This window comes from Strongylocentrotus purpuratus, unplaced genomic scaffold (genome assembly GCF_000002235.5).
Source record: "Strongylocentrotus purpuratus isolate Spur 01 unplaced genomic scaffold, Spur_5.0 spur5_scaffold_21, whole genome shotgun sequence".
Taxonomy (NCBI): domain Eukaryota; kingdom Metazoa; phylum Echinodermata; class Echinoidea; order Camarodonta; family Strongylocentrotidae; genus Strongylocentrotus; species Strongylocentrotus purpuratus.
In genome coordinates, this window is record NW_022145607.1 from 28,620,316 (window position 1) to 28,635,887 (window position 15,572).

The 15,572-nt window shown below is 35.6% G+C and overlaps 1 protein-coding gene across 1 annotated transcript; it reads left to right on the forward strand.

Annotated features, from left to right (window-relative positions):
* The first annotated feature begins 203 nt into the window (after positions 1-203).
* LOC115927989 lies at positions 204-7,892 on the forward strand. Its single transcript, XM_030994427.1, has 2 exons — positions 204-485; positions 6,622-7,892. The coding sequence occupies exons 1-2, from the start codon at positions 286-288 to the stop codon at positions 7,025-7,027; spliced, it is 606 nt and encodes a 201-aa protein (XP_030850287.1). The 5' UTR covers positions 204-285; the 3' UTR covers positions 7,028-7,892.
* The last annotated feature ends 7,680 nt before the right edge of the window (positions 7,893-15,572 follow it).

Consider the following 15,572-nt stretch of genomic DNA (forward strand, 5'->3'; position numbering starts at 1 on the left):
GCCTAGATTCGAGACCAGATGTTCCATGGCCCTTCGATCTTGGATCGTGTATATCCGTCGGGACGAAAACAACAAATCCTTGAAAAATCGATCATCTCCCTTCCTGTCACTAGCACCTCAATATGAAAACCAACAAATGCTCTTATCCCACGATCCTGCACCGTACCTCGTCATATCTATATCCATTTGAGAATCAGAGATCACTTCACTTCGCATCAGAGCTGCGATCATCACTGAACTATCATCTTCCTTCGTATCGCAGGTGTGTAGAAACAGAACAATAGCATGAACATGACGTGGAAGGCTGCGGTCGCTCTCTTGGTGGTAGCGGGGCTCGGGGTAGCCTCGGCTGCTCTCGCAGAACCGAACCTCGCTGGCTGTTACCCTCAATGGACCGAGGAATTTTCCCGACCGGTCTGCAGCGACTGCTCTAAGAGTAAACATGCACAGGAAACTTGGCAGTGCTGGAGCGGCATGTACTACATGTGAGTATCTTTTCCACTTTCACATATATCGACAAATCCAAGTTATCCTCTTTTGTAACCGACCACAACTGCATAATGGCGTATCTGATTAGAGTTAATATCTTGGGTAGTCTTTTCACACCGTGGGGCTATACAGGAAATTGATACGAAACTCGTATAACTTAACATCGAATAAAGAATGGGTCGTACACACGTGAAACATAATTTATGTAACGCCAAAAGAAACATCGTGTTGACACAATTACGTATACTATGAGTTTTGTTGCCCAAAAGCCCCCTCCAGAATAACGTTTACAGCTTTCTCGTACGATGCGACGTTCATATAGAATGCAGACTTTCATTTACTTTTTTTCGTTCTAAACGATGCGCAAACATCCGTTTCGCTATGTGAAGTTTCGTTAAAGAACGTTCAGACGATAACAAATATCGTATAGCTCTGGCTTTTGTACTGGATAAATTACTACACGATTAGTTTTGCTGCTATAAACTGGGGTAAGAAAGACACAATTTTTAAAGTGAATAGCCATATTACTTTACCCCGACCCCCATCATAAACAAAAATCCTCTTTGTGGGCTTGCCTTGAACCATAATGCATGGTCCTACAAAGGAATTTCTCCTGTTGGAGACCAGGGGAAATCGCAATGAATTATTGATAATTTATTGCATCTTCTTTGTTTTGTTGTGTTTGTGGGGGCGGCGACGTAATCTAGCCCCGCTGCGTACAGTCATGATTCAGTGGCTACGCAATGGCCTCGTTACTGCGGGGCCCTAGAATAAAAATCATGTCGATCAGCTATATAAGTGCCCTTTTGTGAGGCATTAATCCTCATTACTGTCAGCTATGACTTAAGGACGTAGGTCCCCTATTTGATTAGCATAGTAGCACACACATGATTTAGCAGTCACGCAAAATAAACACTCGTAAATGTATTAGGAATAAATCATTGTCAAAATCATTCCATAAATTGGGGTAAAATAATTAATCCACCTTTATGATCCACAGTGTACATGTACATGTAAACACAAAAGTAACTACCCCCTACCCCTGGCAACCTCTAAGGGGGGGGGGGGTGGAGATGGTAACCACAACTTTACCTCTTTTTTTCTCAAAAGGGAGGGGGGTGTTGAGTAAGAAAATAAAATAAAACGATTTTATTTTGAGGGTTCACTTCCCCCCTCCCCGTTAAGCGAAACAAAATTGCACACGATCTCCATTGAAGCAGTTCCTTAAAGTTGACAGCCCTGTATGTTAGGTTGAAATAACGGTCTGTGCCCCTTCCCCCCCCCCCCCCCCATTGGAAAATCCTGGATCCGCTACTGGCTCATGATGAGGTGGTGAATTTGTGTGACGTAGAGCTGCAGCTGTTCAAAAATCTATGGGCATTCACGATTATTGCCGTTTCCGCGGAAAATTCCGATATTACATTTACGTATGGTGGGTTTAATTTCGCGGACCAGCATCAGTGTCTTGCTTTCGTAGAACTCGGATATCAAAAATGTTAATAGAATAATTGTTTTAACTTTGAACCAAGGTTCTTGCCTTTGTTTGAATATTATGTTATATAATTCTTTATCTTTTATTTAGTGTAAAATACCAATGCTTTGTATTTAATCACAGAACATAATTACCCTAGATGTAGAATTGCTTGTAGGTTAAGTATGTATTTATATTTATTCATTACATTCTCATTCATTGCTGTGATACTATTGTGTGTTAGTGGTACCAGACACGATTATCATTTTTGTCCTGGTCCCATTTATCCTTTCAATGTTAAGCATTTGCATTTGATTAATATATTGATGCACTTTTTGTTTGGATAATAAACTTCAAACTCAAACTCAAACTCAAACTCAAACTCAAACTCATTTGAAGACAAAAATAGGAATGTTACATTCAATCCATTTCACATATTCTTTACAAATTCATTAAGATCAATGAATACTAGAAAAACGCCCAACTTTTACACTACAAATGGATACAACTAGACTATTCATCGTCACAAGAATTCCGGCGATATCGCGATCTCAAAATTTGATGTCGGATCGAATGCGCTACAGCTGATTAAAATTTCATAAAAAAACAAACAAGGAGAAAAAGGCGAATACAAAAATCCGCTCCCTTTTTTTTTGTTGGGGGGGGGGGGGGGGTTAACCTCACAAGTGTGTAGCCTTATTTAGTACAATTTTGTTCTAGATATATTTAACTTTCCACAGGTTTTCTGTATTTGAACAATAAACAACCTGATTGATAGTCACGTTGAGATACGTTTTTCATACAAATTATACCTTGGCCATACAACGGCACATAAAATTGTTATTACAATTATAGCAAAATTTAATTTATATTTCAATTGTACACTACAAAAAACACTCAAAAATATGTTGTAAACAGATTTTTTTTTTTCTTTTTCGGAAGTTCTTTTTTTAAATAAAATTTGTTCTTGCAATATCACTATTTTGCAATATCACGATACGTTCCTTCAAAACATGGTACCTTTTTTTTTGCAATTACTTACAAAAGTTTCTCTTCTTGCAATTATTAAAATACAATACAATAGTGTTGTTTTTATATCCATAAATCCCAAACCATTTTTATTGGCTCGTAAGTTTCACCTTAATATTAGTTTTACGTAACAACCATAGCTCAAGCTTAGACCACAATTATATTCGAATGTGGAAAGTAACACAAAATATGTATAACTGTCTCTTTACTGCTATTACAAAATGTACATTGTGTATCGGTTACTTATCTCGTTATATATATTTATTAATTTAAATTGAGTACCACTATAAACACTAAAGCATGTTAAGGAATATTTGTATATCTCTTTCAGTTATTGGTGTCTATTGTGTATACTCCTAAAATCACGAATGTACATCTGTTTTAATACGAACTGTCAAAACAATACTTGAAAATTTCAAGTTCATTCTGGGAATATTCCCAGGTTATCATGAATCAATAATGACATTGGCATTGAAACACTAGTTTTATCACTCTTTTGTTAAAAATTAAAAACGGTTATGAATTGTAGGAAGAACCATTTTTTTCCTTCAGTCGAAAACAATGCGTTCCCAGAGGTTTAATGCAAAACTGTCGTATTGTGCTTTATTATCTTTACTTCACATAAATCCAATTCATGTTATCAGGCGACTATATACATTATGATTTAAAGTTCTTAGCCGTGTTTAATATAAGCATAATGAGGACATGTTTTGTGCTTATTAAGAATTAATGATCATAAGAAAGAATAACTTTTACCATTCGTTTGTAATTTATACAGTAACGCTTATGTTTTAATCAGAAGCATATTTTGAAAGAAAAAAGTTGTACTTATTTTCTCTTGGTACTTGGTGCTTGGTTCCTCCTAAATACTCAACAATTAAGCCGCTTTAAATCGGTTTGATGGATGGTAGACGATTAGTTAGAAGTGGAAAGTTCTAAAAAGGACAGCAGATTTGAGAGAGAGAGGACTGGTTTGATCGATGGTAGACTGTTGAAGGCTGTTCCATTTTATAGTGGTCCTTGAAAAAAAAATACTGTGTGTAAACGTCCAAATTGGCACTTGAAATGTAAAACTGGTTTGAGTTACCACGTCTTCGTCGGACGTGTTTTGGGTTGGTTATCGATTGGAAGTCGATGTCTAGTTGACCATTTATTGTATTATAGAAGCAGGTAAGACATTTTATCCTCTGCTTCACTAACTCCAAAGTGAACGCTACGATAATGTTTGTTACTTTGTAGATACCAAGTCTCAATTTTGTTCTGAAAGTATTCTAATATCTCACTTATACAACTCAGCCACTACGATAAAAAATCACGCCATTTTATGGTCACTTTTGGGTTACACCTAGCTGACAACGGTTCTTATCAATACTTAAAAGTAAAACATCAACAAAATACGGCCACTTCTTGCTTCAGCGTAGTCAAATATATATATGCAGAAGCTTATACTGTAGGTTTTTATCTTTTTCGGTTGGAAATCCGTCATACTCAAATCTTAAATATGTTCAATAACAAGTTGTTGTAATAATTATGACAGGAACTCACTTTCACGTTGCATGTCATAAAAACAAGTTACATGGCTGCTTTGTGCCAATTAGTAACTACCTAAAGATGAAGTGTCTAGTTAAAGTCCGTTAGACTTAGAGTGTAAAAGTCACAGAATACATATGATTGAAACAATGGTTTTTAGCATTTAAGAACAACTTGTGATTTTTGATCACATATCCAGGCTTTCGCCTTTCGGATATTCAAATATTGTTTTGACAGATCAACTCACAAGCCAAAAAACTGAAAGTCTTGGACCTGCTTCAATTTTGTCCTGTCAGCAGTACAAATATCGCCTTCACGAAGGTTGTACATCATGAATTCTGTCTTTGTACTGACTATTTGTAGACCGACTTGCCTTGCTGCAGACTCTAGTTGTTCTAGGAGCTTCCGTGCCTTTTCCAGTTTGTCAGCAAAGTCGGTATCTGTGATCATTACAGCAGGATATCTACTATTTTTCCATTCCGCTAGGATGAAGCCTAGATCCTCGAACCCTTCAGTAGCCATTATGAATAGGTAGGGTGCTAAGGTATCTCCTTGGAGCACTCCTGCTAAGATGGTAAAGGAGTCAGTCTCTCCATCTGGTAAACGTACTTGAGCTGTGGTATAGTTGCTGCTGTAACTATTGTATGTGGTATTCCGTAGGCTCTTAAGATCTCTAACATCTTCTTCCTATTGATTGAATCGAAGGCCTTCTTAAAATTCACGAACGTAAGCACTGCTGTCAGATGCTTTGCTTTAATACCTTCCAACAGTCTTCGCAAAGTTAGAATTTGCGCTACTGTAGATCTTCCTATATGGACGGAATCCATTCTGGTTCTTGCGGAGAAGGGGTTCCAGGTGAGGACGGATACTACTCAAAAGCATTTTGTTGAATACTTTTGCAGCTACCGGGGTCAGTGCTATACCACGGTAGTTTTGAGGGCTACTGAGATTTGTGGTACAGGGATGATTATGCTCCTAGACCACAAGTCTGGTTTCTCGTAACATGTAGCAGGTCTTATTCATTCTTTCATTATGAGATTGTGCCTAAACATCCAGAATTAATCGGTGATTCCTTAGAATATTTAGACAATCAGACACAGCAGCAACATATTGATGCTGAAGCAGAATCTCTAACCACGTAAAGCGAAAATCTCGAATATCATCCCTGTTAATGCATTCATTACAATTTAGGGCCAAATAAAATGACTAAACATAAGTTTTCGCTTTAAAGCTTAAGTTTATGCTATGTAGGTGCCTCTCTTTTTTTCTCAAGAATGTGCCTTTTTTTGTTGTTGATGTTTATCTCCCACTTTGAAAGACGCTCCGTCGCCCCCTGACTTAGTGGGATTCTTGCCCATTAGAACGTTTTGATTTTGATTTTAATAAATGTTCAATATCAAATAAAAAAATGTATCGAAATACCATTTACAATGTGCTAAAGGTATATTGTCGCCCCATGGCCAAATTTCCATAACTCTTTGTTCGGGCGGTATGCCCCCCCCAAAAAAAAAATAAAAAAAAAATAAATAAAAAATCTTTAAAATATCATAATTAAAATCGAGTGTTGAAAAAACTAATTAAAAACAAACAAACGAGAAAAGTGGGAAGGGGGAATGACAAGGGGAAATGACAATGAAAGAATACGTTTAGCACCTACCAAATACTCCTCGTGATCAGTAGTTTTTTATTATCACATTTCAATTTCCGAGCAATACCGGTGGTACCTCCCCCTCCCCCCATATCCATGTTTAGGTGCTACTTTAGACTCCAAAGTTCTCTGTGTTAGTGATGTTGAAAACAGTTGTTTTACAGAGGCATTTTAGGCCTACGTTTATTTCATTTGATAAAATGTGTGTTTTGAATACGATATGCCACTGTAACCCTGAAACATAATTAACCTTACTCTCTTTCCCCTTTTCCTTCCCTTTCACCCTCTCCCCATTATACCCGTATCTGCTTTTCTCACCGTTTACGTCAACCTCTAAATCCCCTTCTCCCTTCCACCTCACCTCCTCTCTGCCCCCTCTCTCCCTCCCCTCTCTCTCTCTCTCTCTCCCTCACTTTGCCTCTCTCTCTCTTACTTTTTACTCGTCACTGAACAGCTATTTCCCCAAGAAGTTGACCAAGGCGGAAGCCTTAAAATCCTGCGGGCCTTGGGATGAAGCTGTGTGTCAAGGCGAGTATGTTGGTGGAACAGATAAGTTCCAATGGCGAACCACCCTTGCCTCCTCCCCGTTGAAGGGTGAGCTCAACGATGCTATTTTGCCTGCCTTCAACAAAGCTTGCCTCAAGCCCAAGACCAATGGCAAAGATCTGTTCTGGAGCGGGGGCAAAAGTATCAGCCGTGGGCAGCTGGTATTTGGCGATGGCAGCAGGGGTGCGACATCTATCACTTCGCTCGGGAAAGGTGAATGCGTCGCTTACAACGGCAGCGACGGCAGCATGGTGAAAGTATCATGTAGCGCGAAGTTACCCTACATGTGTAAGATCCAACCTCCAAGTCATTAGAGGAATCTAGATGAAAAGGAACGGCGAATGCCATGACCAACAGAAAAACCACTTCACCTATTTGGATAGAATTTAATCAAGAAGGGGGGGGGGAGCTGAGCCATAATGTTAAAAAAAAATCCATCAGTGCACTTTCTGTACAGCCATCCATAGTATCGTGGCTGTACATTATACCTCTGTATGGTATATGGTATCTATTTTCCAAATCACAACCTAAAAACAATACATACAAAATAGAAAAGTACATATAAAGTCGAGAATATAGTGAATGGATGGAAAGCCCATTCAGCTTTGTTAGCGTGATAACAACATTCTTCCTTGGGGTCTATATATCATTCAAGATTAGTATTTTTAGTCTACGTTGGTAGAGGAGAGCTCCCACATGCTTCCGATCACTATTCTTTGGTGGCCATTTCTCGTCCCAAAGATACTAGGTCGCTGCAGAGTCAGACTTTCAAATAAGACCCTTACAATTCTCGCCAAAATCAAGGTCTATATATGCTACTTCAAACCAAATCTACTAATGGTTTCTTTAAAGTTAACGTGATAAGGATAAAAGTCAAGAAGTCATATAGATGATCCTTAATAACAAACAGGCTTACCAATAATATACAAGGCTTTAAACTTTATTTATTTTATCATTAATACTGAATTAGGTCGATCAGCATTCGTTATTACGTATTTTCCTCATCAAATCACTGAAAAGGTGTCACTTTCGTTTCGTAATGTATCGTTCTCGTTTAATAGTGTGTACGCTAACATTGCATCAGAAATGATCATGTCCAATTTTTGATTTCGAGATCTTGTTCATTTATGTATAATACCTGAGGGTATTAATAAAGAGATTGGTCAAAATCATCTTAAACATTATTGTCAATCGCTATTTTTGTTTGTTTGTTTTTTGGTTGGTTTTTATCAACCAATTTGAGAGAGTGTGTCACGATCCGGCTCTGCAATTCGTCTATTTGCGCTATTTTACCAACCAATAAAGCACGATTTTACACCTATCCTTCATACGCTTACAACCACGCACACAAAAAACATATATATATATATATATATATATATATATATATATATATATATATATAAGGAGAGTCCAATCATAAAAGGGTCTAAATCCACCTATACCAAAACTGATTTATTAACATAAATATGTACTTCTGATCCATTGGAATCAACTGCACTATGTTGCCTATCAGAAATATTTTTCAAAAGGTTCCAACATTTTGAATACGAACTATTGTCTCATTCTTATAGGGCCTAAATCCAAAATTGTTTCAATCCAATTTTTTTTTAATTTGTTCGTTTAAACAACGTATCCTTAGGCTAAATTTTAATATTTAAACAAATATGCTGCAATTACTAATCTAAATGGTCAGGGCAATATTAAAATAAATTCTAAATAATAAAATATTTTAAACAAGTATTTTTGGGATGGGAGAGAGAAGAGAGAGAGAGAGAGAGAGAGAGAGAGAGACAAAGTTGGAGCGAAAGAAAGAAGAATGGGGATGAGAGTAAGAAAGAGAGAGAGAGATAGAGAGAGAGAGAAAGAGAGAGGGACATACAGAGAGCCAGACAGAAAGAGAGAGAATAACAAGTAAGAGGGATACCGAAAGAGGGAGAGAGGGTGATAAAAAGAGAGGGAGAGAGAGAGAGAGAGAGATAAAGACAGAGAAGAGAGAAAGTTGGAGCGAAAGAAAGAAGAATGGGGATGAGAGTAAGAAAGAGAGAGAGAGAGATAGAGAGAGAGAAAGAGAGAGGGACAGACAGAGAGCCAGACAGAAAGAGAGAGAATAGCAAGTAAGAGGGATACCGAAAGAGGGAGAGAGGGTGATAAAAAGAGAGGGAGAGAGAGAGAGAGAGAGAGATAAAGACAGAGAAGAGAGAGAGTTAGAGAGAAAGAAAGAGGAAGGGGATGAGAGTAAGAGAGAGAGAGAGACAGACAGACAGACAGAAAAAGAGAGAATAACAAGTGAGAGGGATACAGAAAGAGGGAGAGAGGGTGATAAAGAGAGGGAGAGAGAGAGAGGGATAAAGAAAGAGAAGAGAGAAAGTTGGAGAGAAAGAAAGAGGAAGGGGATGAGGTAGGAAAAGCGAGAGAGTGTGTGAGAACGCGAGTTGTGTTTGTGTGTTGTGAAGCATTACTGCTTGAAATAGATTATCATAATATTGGGTGTAATGATGAATACCCATGTACATCAATAACTTAATAACAGCTACGAGCTTAACAGCACTTAGGCCTAAAGGAAAAAAAAATGTTGTATTGCCCTTTAGGTGCCAAAACATGGGTCGGTCGTTCGGAAATTATCCCCCCCCCCCTTTTTTTTTGTCCCCCTCCCTCTTTGTGCTGATATTTCTCAGTTTAGAATGCTTTAATACCTTTTTTTTCTAACGTCAGTAGATTTCTAGATTTTGGGGTCGGTCGCAAAGGGCAATACAACATTTTTTGTTTGTTTAGGCCTAACAGTAATATAAGAAGATCAAATACTCTCAGAAATGTTTATTGCAAGTACTCATGACCTTTTTATTGTATGTTTGGATGACAGTTTTCACGGAATTGATGAATTTATTTTGGAATAAAAACGGATTCAATGTTGATATAAAAGATCTACTTATTAAAGAAACCGAATATATAACTTTTAAAAGAGAGAGAGAGAGAGAGAGAGAGAGAGAAAGAGACACTAACAAGTGAGATGTATAGCAAGAGGAAGAGGGGAGTGAGAAAGAGAGAGAGGGAAAGAGGAGAGAGAGAGGGGGAGGGGGGGGGGGGGAGGAAAAAAAGGAGAGGGGATGAATATGAGAGGGATACAGAAGAGAGAGATAGAGAGAGATGTGAGGGGGAAGGATGAGAGAGAAAGAGACAGAGAGACAGAGAGACAGAGAGAGAGACAGAAATAAAGACAGAGATAGAGGAGGGAAGGGTGATGGATGAGAGAGATGAGAAAGAGAGAGAGATAGAGACAGAGAGAGAGAGAGATAGAGCTATGTTTTTCCATATTTAATCGTCTCTTCTATCTTTCCAATATCTATTCTTAACATCATTTTCTCTTTCTGAATTTCCTTATGTTATTTGTTGTTTTGTCTTCTATCATCTCGTATGTTATTGTTTGTTGTTATCATTCTATCATTTTCTCTTACTATCTCTCTTTACGCTCTCCTTTGTTTCTTCCTTCAATTACATTTTCTTATGTTATTCTTCGTTTTTATTTTTCTATCATTTTCCTTCTTATCCTTCTATATGTTATTCGTTGTTTTTCCTTCTATCAACCTTGTCTTATCTTATTATTCTACCGCCTTGTCTTAGCTCAGTCTTTTATTCTATTATTTCTTCTTTCCATCTTTCCTTACGCTATCCTTTGTTTCTTCCTTCTATTACTTTTTCTTATGTTATTCTTCGTTTTTATTTTTCCATCATTTTGCTTCTCATCATTCCTTATGTTATTCGTTGTTTTTCCTTATATCAACCTTGTCTTATCTTATTAATTGTATTTCCTTCTACCGCCTTGTCTTAGCTCAGTCTTTTATTCTATTAATTTGTCCTTTTATCTTTCCATACGATATCCTTTGTTTCTTCCTTCTATTACCTTTTCTTATGTTATTCTTCGCTTTCATTTTTCCATCATTTTGCTTCTTATCATTCCTTTTGTTATTTGTTGTTTTGCCATTGTTTGTGCCATCGTTCTATCAATTTTTATTTCTGTTTTTCTGATGGTATTCTTTGTTTTCCATCTTTCATCTTCTCTTCTATTTTTCCGATATCTATTCTTTATCATTTTCTTTCTTTCCTTATGTTATTCTCCGTTTCTTCCTTCTATCACCTTTTCATACGTTATTCTTTTGTTTCCCTTCTTTCATCTTCTCTAATGCTATTCCTTGTGTCATCTTTCTACCACTTTCATTTTCTGTCTTTCCTTCACTGTTACCTTTTCTTATGTTATTTTTCATGTTTATCTTTCTATCATCTTTCTCATCGGTCCTTTTGCGCACGTATAGTCGTAAGATTTTTTCTCTTTGTCTCTTAGTGGTGTTTATTCAATATTCAGACAGTAACATAATTTTGATTACAATTTAGCAAATCAATGGAACATCAATAATACACAAATTATTTATTCAAATATAACTAAGCAAATTCGCAGGAAATTTCATATTTTGTACTTTCAAATGTTCGTTTATTTCTTTTCTGTTAGTCATTTCTCTCTTAAATAAGTAAATCAAACTCAAATCTTTATTATCATACCCATACTTATTACGAAAAATAATCATTTTATAAATCGACCAAAAAGCAATCGTCATTATCAAATCGATTTCGGTTTGCAAATTCATTTTGAGTAATAAAACAATATCTATCTATATTCTAAGATTGAAAGCACGTTAAACTAAGTCCTTTAAATATTCAAAGAAGGTTTCATTTGCCTTGCATGAAATGAAAGCATGAAGCACATCTTCAGTCTTTTTGCATTTTAAACAAAGGTCATCGTTTGAGAGACCCCACTTGAACAGATTTTTACGAACTGGTAACATAATCTATAAAAGCTTGAAATTAAATTCACGTAGACGAAAATCTTTTATCCCAATCAAATTCCTATTAAAAACAGACGACCATTTAACGTCCTTCTGCAAGACATCTTCCCAATACAAACAACATTTATTTATTTCAATTTGTTCAAAACTTATCATATTATACCACTGTTTACAACTCAAAAGACTAACAGGCTTAACTGATTTTCCAAATACAAAGTGGGAGGTAGAAAAATTATGGTCTTTGAAAACCAAAGGTACCCTATGCTTATCATTTATCCAAATTTTTGGAATTGATTTTTGTAGCTTTGTATAGTCAAAAATCAAAAATTGTTTACTTCTTCTAGTTTTAAGTAAATAATTCATTTACTGAAACAAAAATACCATTTTTAAAGATATCATTTAAGTATACCACTTTTATACCAATCTTCATAAAATAACATTTTCTTTTCAAAAACAATATCTTGATTATACCATAAAATTCTTTCGTCGACATGTTTCTGTGTCTGACATTCAGCTGCTGTGTATTTTTTTATGAGGTACCATGCATGTAATATTTCTATGTAAAAATGTGGGACATTTCTAATTTTTAAGAGATTTAAAGTATAATCAGTATAATTGCAATTGAGCAGTAGATGCAGCCCTCCCAAACAGTCAAACCAATGTTTACACATATATCTTTACAATTTCCTGTTGTATTATCTAAGAACATCCCAAGCCACTTCAGCCTAAACGTTTTTACCTTTTCAATTTTACTTTTCCAAAGAAATTTAAATATCAGGCTATTAAGTTTTATCAAAAAGGTAGACGGTATTGTATCAACAATCATTAAATGTATAACTTGACTGATTGCAAGTGATTTAATAATAGTCAGTCTTCCAAACAAAGTCAGGTTTCTTTTTCTGCAGTTATCTAGCAGTTTTTGCATTTTTTCTAATTTATTTTGCCAATCTATCTTTAAAGCACACTGCAGATCAGGTGCGATATGATGTCCTAAGTATTTTACTGGCTCATCTGTCCAATGTCAGCCAAAACAAGATAACGACCATCGTTGACAGGCTGTTCCAATCCAAATCAAAACAGTCTTTTCTCTATTTAACTTCGGTCCTGCAACTTTGCCAAAAACCTCTAATTCGATTAAAATATTTTCAAAAGAATTTGTATCAGATACATAAAATAAGGTGTCATCTGCATATTGCAGCAATTTCAGATCAATACCTTTATCATCAATATCTAGACCTTTGACTTCCTTATTTTCTCTCACTTTATTTGCCATTAATTCTGCGGCCATTACAAACAATAAGGCCGAGAGGGGACACCCTTGGCGTATTCCTCTCAGAACACTAAAAGTTTCAGATAACCAACCATTTACAATTACAGAACTTGAAATATTTGTGTATAAAACTGTTACCCACTTCTGGAAAACAGGTCCAAAATTAAATTTACTCAGACATTTTTTGATAAAAGTAACATCAACTACATCAAAGGCTTTAGAAAAATCTACCATCATAAGAGCACCGTGTTTATCTTTCCTTGTCATGTATTCGATTATATCTTTAGTAAGTCTTACGTTACAAGCCGCCAGACGACCTCTTATGTAACCCGACTGGTTTTCATGAATAATTGTACCAATTACTTTTTGAAAACGTTTTGCAAGCACTGTTGCAATTATTTTGTAATCACTATTCAGCAATGTGATCGGTCTCCAATTCTTCAGCTCTCGGTGATCCCCTTTCTTGTATATCAAAGTAATTATTCCTTTCCTTTGAGTATCCGACATTTTCTCATTAGCATAACACTCGTTAAGAGCGGCAACTAAAATTTCATAGATCTCATTCCAGAACACCTGAAAGAATTCCGCGGTTATTCCGTCAGAGCCTGGAGTTTTGTTTTTCTTCATTGCGAATACAGTTTGTTTACATTCTGTGTGTGTTAATAAACCTTCACATATTTTATTTTTATCGTCAGAGAGAGATGAAATATTTTGAGAAAAAATATAATCTTCTGCATTTTTAACATCAATATCTTCTTTAGTATACAACTTACTATAAAAATCAACAGTTTCTTTCAATATTTCGTCTTGTTTTTCAATAATTCTTTTCCCGTTTCCTGTTTTCAGCTGATTTATGTTTTTTCTGCTAGCATTTCTCTTTTCTAAGCTAAGAAAATATTTAGTACTTCTTTCTCCCTCTTCCATCCATCTTGCCTTAGCTCTGATACCAGCTCCTTTAGATTCTACTTTATATATATTTTTCAGCTCTTTTTTTATGACCATATATTCGTTTTCATTATCATTACTTCCACTTTGGTTATCAATACATTTTTGTAATACATTAAGCTTCATTTCTAAAAACCCTTTTCTATTTTTTTGATCTTCAACTTTATGTTTACAATATTTTTGTGTAAATTCACGTATCTTTATTTTCAAAAGTTCCCATTTCTGTAGGGGACTCATATTTTGAGAATTCATTGAACTAATAACATCACAAATATTGTTATGATAACAGTCATCAGACAGAACACGACTGTTCAGCTTTAAGTAACCTGGACCCTTTTGAACAGCTTTTGTTTTTATTTTTAAAGAAATTGCGTTGTGAACTTGTGATCAGCTCTTATTGATGGTCTGATATCTGTGTTTACAACTCTCCCTAAAAAAACTTTTATCGACCAGCCAATAATCTAATCTTGAAGCAAGTTTTAGATATTTATTTCTCCAGGTAAACTGAATAGTATTAACATTAATTTTCCTCCAGATATCACACGATTCGTATTTCTTTAACAATCTACTAAAATTTAGCGGTTTCTTGTAATAGGAACGGTTTGTTCCCTGAACATGTGTAGTGTCTTTCTTGACATTTAGTACACAGTTCCAGTCTCCTGCCATTACTAATTTAGATTTTTCATACTTTTCACAATAATTTGATACGAAAGTATTCAGATTTCTAAAAAACCGTTCTCTTTGCTTTTTCTTAGTTGGTGCATATAAGTTTACCATTGTCAATAAAAAGGTTCCCATTTTAAAGGGAAAGTCCACCCCCAAAATAAGTTTGTTTCGATAGAGGCAGAATAATAAGAAAATCAGGTGAGTGAAAGTTTGAGCAAATTCTGAATGAATATAAGAAAGTTATGAATTTTTGAAGTTGTGATCAATCAAACACAAATTGGCAACTCTATGACGTATCATGCGAGCTCAACTTCCATTTGCTCAGTACTAAAAAAATCTAAAATTTTCATTTTCCCTCAAGAAAAATTTCAACCATACATGCACCCTAAATATAATAATTGCAAATATGTTTCTATACTCCCCCTGCAAGGAACAAATATATATTCCGTCATCAATAACGAAGAAAACATGATTTTATGGAATATTATGCACAAAGCAAATGAAGGAGAGCTCGTATGATAAGTCACAGAGTTGCCAATTTGTATTTGATTGATCACAACTTCAATAATTCATAACTTTCTTACTTTCATTCAGAATTTGCTCAAACTTTCACTCACCTGATTTTCTTATTATTCTGCCTCTATCGAAACAAACTTATTTTGGGGGTGGACTTTCCCTTTAACTTTTAGTAACAACTTTCTTCCATCATCACTCTGCTCTATACTAGTGACATCTATGTCTAGGTGTTCATCAAATAGTATGGCAACTCCTTTGGAGTGATTTGTGCCGTGTGAAAAATAACACGGCCCTCGCCACTCACTTTTCACAATATTTTCAATGTCGGCTGTCCAATAAGTTTCTTGTACAAAGCATATGTGTCCCTTTTGATGTCTAAACCATCTAAAAATTTGACTTCGTTTTTCCTTATTTCTAAGACCACGAACGTTTAAACTTAAAAAAATGACAATTCGACATTTACATGAAAAAGGAAGATTGTATAACAAAAATCAAATTGAAATAAGTTTGTTTGACATGTCTATCATTTTTTCTTCCGTGCTTTTTTCGTCGACTTTTGCTTCCTCTTTTTACTCTTATCTGTATCATCTTTCACTCGGCGTGTTGGCAACTCAGGTGATTCCA